Source organism: Babylonia areolata, chromosome 2 (assembly GCF_041734735.1).
Source record: "Babylonia areolata isolate BAREFJ2019XMU chromosome 2, ASM4173473v1, whole genome shotgun sequence".
In the NCBI taxonomy this organism is placed as follows: domain Eukaryota; kingdom Metazoa; phylum Mollusca; class Gastropoda; order Neogastropoda; family Buccinidae; genus Babylonia; species Babylonia areolata.
The window spans coordinates 66,066,853-66,076,951 of NC_134877.1; the positions used below are offsets into that span (position 1 = coordinate 66,066,853).

The 10,099-nt window shown below is 46.2% G+C and overlaps 1 protein-coding gene across 3 annotated transcripts in view; it reads right to left on the minus strand.

Moving 5' to 3' along the window:
- Positions 1-3,225: 3,225 nt before the first annotated feature.
- LOC143279557 (uncharacterized) overlaps positions 3,226-10,099 on the minus strand; it is a 62,042-nt gene continuing 55,168 nt past the window's right edge. For all 3 annotated transcript variants that reach the window (XM_076583627.1, XM_076583630.1, XM_076583628.1), the window contains 2 exons: positions 6,928-7,308; positions 3,226-5,076 (listed from right to left, as the gene is read on the minus strand). In XM_076583627.1, coding sequence (XP_076439742.1) covers positions 4,413-5,076; positions 6,928-7,082 — 819 coding nt within the window. In that variant the 5' untranslated portion in view covers positions 7,083-7,308 and the 3' untranslated portion in view covers positions 3,226-4,412. The remainder of the gene's footprint in view (positions 5,077-6,927; positions 7,309-10,099) is intronic.

Here is a 10,099-nt window from a genome sequence, read left to right on the forward strand (position 1 = left end):
ATATATATGCACGTGTGTGTGTGTGTGTGGTTTCGCGCGCGCAGATGTATGCGCATATGCATGCGTGCGCTCACACACGGCACGTGCACTTTTGTATGCCCGCGAACGCACGCGTTTGTATGCATATTACTGCCAGTGATACCAATACTTAGACCGATAAGAGATTGAAGGGGAGGTGTATTTACTCAATTCTGACTCAAGACAAGAATGATTCCCATCTGCTCCAGACCTACTCCACTGTGAGAAGTTCCATCTGAAGCAAAGAACTATTCTGCGATCGTCACAGATCTCCGCCTGCCCCGCCCCACTTCACAAGGGGAGTAAGCCTACTTCTGCAACCATTCAGATCCACTCCTATCGGACTTCTCTTTAAAGCCGTACTTCCAGGAGCAGTTCTGATACAGTGTACCTGCAGATACTGACTCAAAATAAGTAGGTGAAGGTGGGAGGTGCAGGGGAATTCATCAAGTGGGGAGTGTTATTTTGCATAAATTACATAGCGCACTCCCAGGGTTGCAGGCTAGTTGTACACACTAGAAAACACTTCTGGGAGCATTTCTGGAGCCATTCTGTGATGTTAATCAAGTTAACAGAGCATCAGACTATAGGGGGCTAACGTCCCTGGCACCAGTGAGCCACTCAAGGACTGTTTTTCGTTTTTCTTCAAGAAACAAAGAAAGACGGGGAGGGGGGGGGGAGCATTAAAAAAATTCTGTGAGAAGAAAACGAAATGTAAAATCTGACGTGTAATTGCTAAAGATGAGCTCAACAATTGACAACAAGAGATTACACATTTTATTTTGATTATTGAGCATTTTATGTTTCTGACATTGGGAGGAAAAACGCCCGATGTAAACCCCTCAAACATTTCCATATCATTGACCAGTCCTGCCCTGAAAATGATGTGGCGTATAGGGCTGGGGGAGTTCAAATGTTGAGATGAAACGTCCCACACCCTTTACGGCTTTCGGGGAAGTGAATTCATACCCGCTGTGTCTAGGGCTCGGCATGGGAAGGTCAGTGGCCTTTTTAACCTTACTCAACCGAACTGAAATCAGGTAGAACTACCCAATCACCCCAGAGTGGAAGGAGGGAAATCGGAGTGAAGTGCCTTTCCCGAGGACACATCTCGCTGAAAGGGGCCAAGAACTCTGATCACTGGTGAACACTGGATCAGAAGTCCAACGCCTAAGTGTTGTCTCGTTCTTCATTTATCAGATGGATTCCCCCGTCTCCTCGACGAAGGCGGCAGTACGTCGCAGGTCCTCCAATCCTCCGTAGAGCTTCCGGGCCGCTGGGATTGGGGAGCCAGGTTTTCTCTCGGAGCGCTTGGTGGAGCGGGCAGGACTGCAGCAGATGTTCTGTTGTCTGGCTGCCTGTTCTGCAGGGGCACTGCTCTGTGTCGCCGATAAACGCCTAAGTGATTCTGCCTCAGCGTCTCGGCTGAGTGAATTAAGCTTATATGACAATGTGAAATACTGGGAGCGGTCAAAAAGAAAATTGTCCACAGATGTAATAATTCATGATGATAACAAGTGTCTTCCAGTGCTGTGCACGTAATACTGCACGTGCGATTCTTTGTGGCGTGCTTGTGAACAGGAACAACTCACTGGCAACAACTCATTTTGCAAACACGGTTGCATAGCTCGCACACACATGCAAGCTTTGCGGAAATACCTCTTTACCACAACCTGTGGATTTACAGAATGCAGAAACATGGCAACATTTTATCAAGTACGTCTTCCGAGCAGATAGTGTATTAATGATCATGTTGGAACATGTATTTATGTTTGTTTTAATCAGCTTTCGTTCTTTTCTTAACTTTGAAGCACACACAAATCCAACATCAGAATGTCTCAAGACACGCACCACCTCATTAATTAATCGTTAGTTGTTTGTTTTTCATCATTTTTAAAATCTTTTTTATTTTTCATTAATGAGAAATGAAGTACACATCCTAGCCTTTGAAGACATTGATGGAGATTTTTTAAAAAAAGTAATAAAATGAAAAATAAATTAAAAAGAATCGTTTCTCATCAGCTCCTATATATAGCCACGTTCATTTTGTTCCAAAATAGGAAGGGGGCAGTTTTATATAAGCTTGCAGAGAGGAGCTTTCTACCAGGGCTAAGAATGTCAATGAAGGTTGATTAGAAACTGACCAGAACATTTTCAACGACAAAAAATAAAATAATACTGAAAAGCCTGAACAGGTAAGATGTTTTGAAAAGGTTTAGTCATTTTCTTATCGACCTGGACATACGTGAAATTAGAATATTGACATTCACAAAAAAAGATAATGGAACCATCACAACAAAATATTACACCCGCAACTGTTCTTCAGCAAAATGCGAGAGCTTCTTTAAAATGCGTGTTTCAATATACCCGATCATAGCCCGCATGCTCGAAAACACACATGCGCGCGCACACACATATATACGCACGCGCACGCACACACACAAGCACACACACACACACGCACGCTCACACACACACACACACACACACACACACGTACGCACGCAATCACACACACACACACACACACACACAAACACACACACACACACACACAGACACACCATTACACACACGCACTGGCACACACACACATATACACGTGTGATTATCATATCACGAAAAAAAAATTCTAACATGATGATAGATTAAAAAACTTATGAAAACGCCAAATCACAACAGATATTTCAGTCATTTAATGTATAGATTGAAACAATAACAAAAATCACCACCAAAAACAGAAAAGGTGGAATACAACACAGAACGGATGGTCAAACCATAAACGCTACTGTATGCTGTAGCAAAGCTATGAGTTGTAACTCTTGTTTCCAATGCTGTTGCATGCTGAACTTTACCTTTCGTGAGCAAGAGACAGCGTGGGGTGGGGATTCCATACGACGGGTGCGGAAGGAAAAAAAAAAGAAAGAAGAAAAGAAGAAGAAGAAGAAGCAATAACACGAATTCCCAAACTCCACCATCCTCTCAGGCACTCACAAAAACAAGCCTAGCCTTTAAGTTCCATGATAAAAGCATAAATCGTGACTAGAGAGATTATGCTACTGAGTAGACAGACTTGACATATTTCTGAATCCCGGAATGATTTTCTTCGAAATAACGGGGAAAATTGACACCCCATTACCTTTCTTACCCCCCCCCCCCCCCACTCCCCTCCCTTTTCCTCCACCGCCTTGCTTTCCGCTCCAGGATTCTTTTTCCTCCTTCAGATTATGATACATCCTCATTTATTCAGTCTCCACATCTACCTCTCATCCCTGTCAGTCTTTTATAGTTGCATTAAGTCGTATGTCTTTTCGTAATCCACCTTCTTTCTCTCTCCATCCATTGCTTCAAGGAAAAGAGGAACCCATCCCACGACAAAAGCAACAAACCATGCACCCAACCAGCCATCAGCAGTCGACCAACCACGTAACCAGCCGAGAACTCATTCCAAGCATTTTACCACACCTCCTTCCTTGTAACTTTGATCACATTAAATGTGGTTATTTACCATTGAAATAACGATGAAGGCAGAATGATCACAGAGAAACAGTGTCCTGGAGTGTTCTTCTTCTGTACATGCATTTCCAGAAGAAGGAATCTGTTTGGAGAAGGAAGGAAAGAAGGAAGGTAGGAAAGAAGGAAGGAAGGAAGGAAAGGTGGAAGGAAAATTGAAAAAAACAAAAAACGTATTTTTAATATATATTTAATGGTGGACCATAAAATGTACATAACAGCTGCTTCATAAGATTTTTTTCAGTTAAAGCAAACAGTCCCGTGAAAAGTGAAGGCCATCGCCTGTGTCACTCACCATCTCCAGAATTATGAGAGTTTGGATCTTTGCCAGGAGACACGCTGACTGCTGAAGGTGGCATTCTGAATCTATGAGGTCACAGGAATGGTGACATAATAAAGCATATGGGCCCGACACATCGAAGAAGAAGGCCATGTGATACTGTCTACTGCCAAAGGTTAAAGGTCCCATAGCCTTAAACAGCCATCGGGATCAGTGAATTCATATCCACTGTGTCTACTGGGTCGGCACAGGATAGAAAGGTGGCGGGGACTCAATCCTGTCCTTCCGCCGTTTTAACTTTTCCCTAACAGTCCAGTCAGTACTCATTCACACCTGGGTGGAATGAGGGGAATCGGAGTGAAGTGCCTTTCCCCAGGACACAACACAATGCCCGGGAACAGGGCCTGGAACTCTGATCACTGGTGAACACTGGATCAGAAGTCCAACGCCTGTTCGATTCTGCCACGTGTCTATCCATTCACACCTGGGTGGGGTGAGGGAAATTGGAGTGAAGCGCCTTTCCCAAGGACACAATACCATGTCCGGACCCGGGGCCTGAACCCTGATCACCCATTCAGAACTACTTCCAAAAGGCTGTCCATCAAATGGGAGGCAGCTGAACGTGGCTACGCGACTTCAGTCTGTCCCCGCTGGTCATCTTGAGGCTCTGCAGCCAGCGGGCACACTTGTCGATGCTGTCCTGGTCCGGGTGGTAGCTGCCAGTGCGCTCCCCTCCTCCCAGCAGAACGGAGGTTCCATCCTCTGTCACCGTCAGCCGACCGTCGAGACTCAGCTCTGGGGGTTCCTCAAAGAACTGCGACAGGGGACGGCTGCCTCTCTCGCTTCCCAGCTCTTCAGAACGCGGGTGATGAGAGTCCTCGAAGAAGCGCACCGCGGCTTCATTGAAAGGGCTGTCTATGGAGGTCGTTCTGCCCAGCCCGATATGGTCCAGCCTGGACCTCCCCACCGCCCTGGGAAGGACTGCAGCAGCTGCAGTGTCCATGCTTCTTTTGCCTCGAGCACGTGAGGATTCACCTGTAGGTTTGATACCATCGTGGTTCTGGTCACTGTCGGAAGAGCTGGGGGACTGAGCGCGGTCGGGAGCGTCGCCGCCGTCTTTCTGGCGTCGTGGAGCTATCCGTGGAGAGCCCTGCGTAAAGTGCACGCTGCCGACACACAGTTCAGCGCCAAGGCCGTATTCCTCACTCTCTGGGGAGTCCTGGGTGTGCGTGTCTGCCGAGCTCAGCTGAGGGCAGGACCGAAACCTGCAAAGAGAACAATTCTTTGTAAGCGTTCAGCGTATTAAAAAAAAAAAAAAAAAAAAAAAAAAAAATCTATTTCCATGTTGTCGTCGTCGTTGTTGTATTTGCTTTTGTCTTGTCAATATTTCATAACTTCACGTTCCTTGTAAGCGTGTGTTTGTTGTTACCATTTGCCACCAGACAGACTAATTGTATTGTATTGCATTGTATTGTATTACTTTTTCGTCAAACAGATTTCTCTGACATTCAGGAGGCTGCTATCCCCTGGGAGACCGCGTCGCTACAGTGAGAGCACCACCCTATTTCTTTTTGTTTTCATTTCTGCTTGAAAATGCTTTTGTTTTCTTACCAAAGTGAATTTTTCGACACAATTTTGCCAGGGACAATCTTTTTATTTCCGTAGGTTCTTTTACGTGGACTAAGCGCATACTGCACACGGCGGGACCTCGGTAGATCGTGTCATCCGAATGACTAGAGTCCAGAACACCACTCAAGGTCTAGTGGAAAGGGAGAAAATACTGGCGAGAGTGGGTTTCGAACCTGTGCACTCAGATTCTTTGGCCTCCTAGACGGACGCGTTACCACTAGGCCAACACTCACCACTGGGGAGTGAAAAGGAGAAAGCAACACCACCAACATAACCCCAAAGGAACTGTTGAGGGAGAGAGACTGAGGAGAAGACATCGAAATACGATGGACTGACAACATTGCAGAATGAAAAGGAAAACCATTTGCAGAGGCGCGCACAGGCTTCGACACACAACCGACAGACCTGGAGAAATCTGGTGAACAGTTCTTCTGTGCGGCGCCCCAGTGGCCCTTCATAGAGGTGAGGGAGATGAAGGAAGGGAGGGTGGGTTCAGTGGGGAGGCTGAGCTTCAGTCAAAACAAAATCACAGGTCGTGGACAGTTTCCAGCGGGGGAGGGGTGTGGGGGAGGATGGAACAGGTGGAAGGGGAGAAGTGGAAGAACTCAGAAAAGCGCAGTGACATCAGGCTGTCTTCTTCAGCTGGTTTCGCCAAACTATAATTATTTACCAAGGCGATAAGGACTGATCCAAATCAAAGCCTGACCACGTGTCAGCTTGTTAAGCTTACCATTTTCTTGCGGCTTCTTCTGTCATGCAGTGTTGTGCCTAAACAGCAGAGTCACCAACTAACAACAGTCCATGACTGCTGATGAGTGCAACAAGAGTTTGAACGGCAGTGATTTTTGTGTGTGTTTATTATCAGTGGTGTGATTGATTCCTTGTGAACAAAAGTAATGCAACCCCAGGAGGAATAGGTGTCCTAATTTCAGAATGGTAACTGACACCCTGACCAGGTAAGCTCTATCTTATAATTATCATCAGTGACGTGACAACCCTTTACAGACGAGCGTAATCGTCAGCAGCAGTTAAGGGGTCAATCAATGCCCTGCACGGGTTCCTATAATTACGGAGGTGCCGAGGCAGAGTCGGGCAGCCGTTGGACTTCTGATCCAGCGTTCACTAATGACCTGGTTTTGAGACCCCGTTTCGGCATGGTGTTGTGTCCTTTGGAAAAAGCACTTTATTCTGATTTGCCTCACTCCACCCTGGTGGGTGTGAATGGGTACCTGACTTCGGTTGGTGAAGGCTAAAACGGCGGAAAGGGAGAGGACTGGACCCCCGCCTTTGCCCTCCTATACCGAACCCCTGATAAAGTGAATGTGCAAGCACTGCCTCCGATGGCCGTAACAAAAAGAACAAACAAACAAAAAAACAACCAAAAGAAACAAACAAAAAAACCCCACACAACCCCCCCCCTCCCCCCAAAAAAAACAAAACAAAACATAGGACCTTTTAACCTTGAATTAACACGAGTCTCGCCTGACCTTGACAGTGACGCAGTGGACGGTCGTCGAGGCCCTCCAACTCCTTCGTCCAGAGGCTCGTCATCACTGTCCACCAGATGCAGTTGTAAGCCGGGAGTCGTCGTCGTCGTCGTCGACTCCTCTCCCCCGCCACTCACAACGGGCGGCGTCGTCATATTCCTTCTCCTTCCCCCGCTGTGTAAGTATACAGTCCCCACCCACCCACTTCCTGTCACGTGACCTCCCACTTCCGCTTCCGGGCCAGAAGGTCAGGTGACGTGACCGTCTCACTGTATTGTTCCGTAGCAGGTCCCGTTGGTTTTTTTACACGCGCGTTGATTTGTAGGAATCATCATGTACGCTTCCACGTTGATCACTCTGCCTGCCTTGCTTGTGTGAGGTCTGAAACGAACGAAAGGAGCTGACCACTGTGCTCAAATGCATACATAATTTCCAATCGGATTAATAAAGATTTCAACAGGGAAGGAACGGAGGTACGTGAAGACGTGAAGAGCACCAGCTGTTCATAACGCTCACGACCAGGCGGGAACACACACACACACACACACACACACACACACACACACACACACACACACATGAACGCACGCACACACACACACACACACACACACACACACACACACACATGAACTCACGCACACACACAGGCACACAGACACAGACACGCACACAAACACAGACACAGACACACAGAGACACACAGCAAACACAAACACACACAGACACACAGACACAGACACAGAAACAAACCCCACACTCCACACACACACACACACACACACACACACACACACACATACACTCACAGAAACACAGAGGAACACAGACACACAGACACAGGCACGCACACAAACACACACACAGACACACACAGACACAGACACAGAAACAAACCCCACACTACACACACACACACACACACACACACACACACACACACACACTCACACACACACAGAGACACAGACACGCACACAAACACAGACACAGACACACAGAGACACACACAGACACAGACACAGAAACAAACCCCACACTCCACACACACACACACACACACACACACACACACACACACACACACACACATATCAGCGTGCACAAAAACATAGATAGATAGATAGATAGACAGACAGACATATAGATAGATAGATAGATCGTGTCAGTACGATTTGGTACAACACACCAAGCCTCAGCAGAATACAACACACACAATGCGTATGTAAAAGAAGACACATTGTCGGTCTCTGTCTGTCTATCTGTTTGTCTATGTCTGTCTATCTGTTTGTCTATTTCTGTCTGTCTGTCCCCGTCTGTCACTGTTTCGTTCCTATTCATCTTTCCTTCCATCCATCATCTTTTTTTTCTTTCATTTCTTTTTTTTGTTGTTGCTGATTCCATTTGTCTTTCTTTCTTTCCTTTACCTTTTCTTTTCTTTTCCCCTACCATTTCTTTATAATTATGTGGGTTTTTTTCTTATATATATAAAAAAAAAATCTTTCCTGCCCTTTCTTTCTATATGTCTGTCTTTCTTTCCTTTAACTTTCCTTTCTTTTCTTCATTCTGCCTTTCTTTCTTTCTGTCTTTCTTTGCTTCATTCTGCCTTTCTTTCTTCCTCCAACTTTCTTTTTCTATATCTTTTCCCCCTTTTCTTTTCTTGCTTTTAACGTCCACTCCCCACCCCCACCTTTTAGCCATGTCCGGAGACTGCGAGCTGTCGGGGCAACCAGAACAGTGGACAAACAATCAATACGTACATCCTCAGGTCTGTGCTTGCATTGTGGAAGAATCACAAAAGCTTTACATCTGCCCTTTCTCCATTTAACCTACTCTCTCTCTCTCTCTCTCTCTCTCTCTCTCTCTCTCTCTCTCTCCATATATATATATATATATATATATATATATATATGTGTGTGTGTGTGTGTGTGTGTGTGTGCGCGCAGAGAAAGAAAGAGAGAGATGGAGACACACACACACACACACACACAGAAAGAGCGAGAGAGAGAAAGAGAGAGAGAGAGAGAGAGAGAGACGCACACACACACACACACACACACACACACACACACACACACACACACAAGCGCAGACAGACAGACAGACAGTCAGACATAACCGGAGAAATGGAGAGGGAGAGAGGGAGAGAGAAAGGGAAGAAGAACCCAGTTGGCAAGTGACGTGAAACATTCGGATACAATTTTCTGGAAATGCTTTCCTCGACCAAACTATTCATGACTCCGTTGGCTGCTGATCTGTGTCCGAACATATCGCACAGGCAGAGTGAGAAGGGAAGGTTGGGGGGGGGGGGGGCAGCAGAAAGAGAGGGAGAGAGACAGACGGGGAGTGAGAGGGGGATGAGAGAGAGAGGGGGGGGGGGGGGCAGAGGGAGACAGACAGACAGACAGAGGCAGAAAGAGACAGACAGGCGGTGAAAGACAGTGAGAGAGATGAGGGTGAGAGAGAAAGAGAGACAGAGTCAGAGAGACACAGAGACACAGACAGACAGAGAGACAGACAGATATAAAGATAGAGATGGAAACAGAGACAAAAGATACAGACAAGAAAACAAGCCTCCCCACCCCCACCCCCGCCCCCCTACTCATTCTTTCATTTGCATAATCATCCCTCACAGGAATGGAAATGGCCAGCGAAATGATTCTTTCTCCGCGTGGGAAGACCGCCACAGTTTTCACCAGAGAACAGAAGCTCTTCCGAGATCTGCTTCAGCAAGTGGTGTAATACAGGGTGCGGGTCGACGACCATGCCACAACATATTTTCCGTGTGATTTGTTTTCTTTTTCTTTTCCTTTTCTTCTGGGACGAGTATTGAGTTACAAAGAAATCATACAGGAGGTAATGCAATAACAAGACCATGGCATTATTGTTATTTTCCCTTAACGCCGGGAACCTTGTCATTAAATTAAAAGAAATTCGGTCACCCGCTACTTAATCCTGAGATGAAGGTTACAGGGAGATTTACCAGCAACACAGCTTTTTCCCAGGCCGCATCTTCATTTCGTGAGAGAATACTAAAAAGCGTCCATTGATGAAATAGCTAGCCAGCTAGATAATGAAGTAACTGACTGACTGCTACAAAAGAGAGATACCTCACTATATTATCAAATACACAAATCCAGAAAACCTTTGCCCTCAAACAAAATCACGAAAT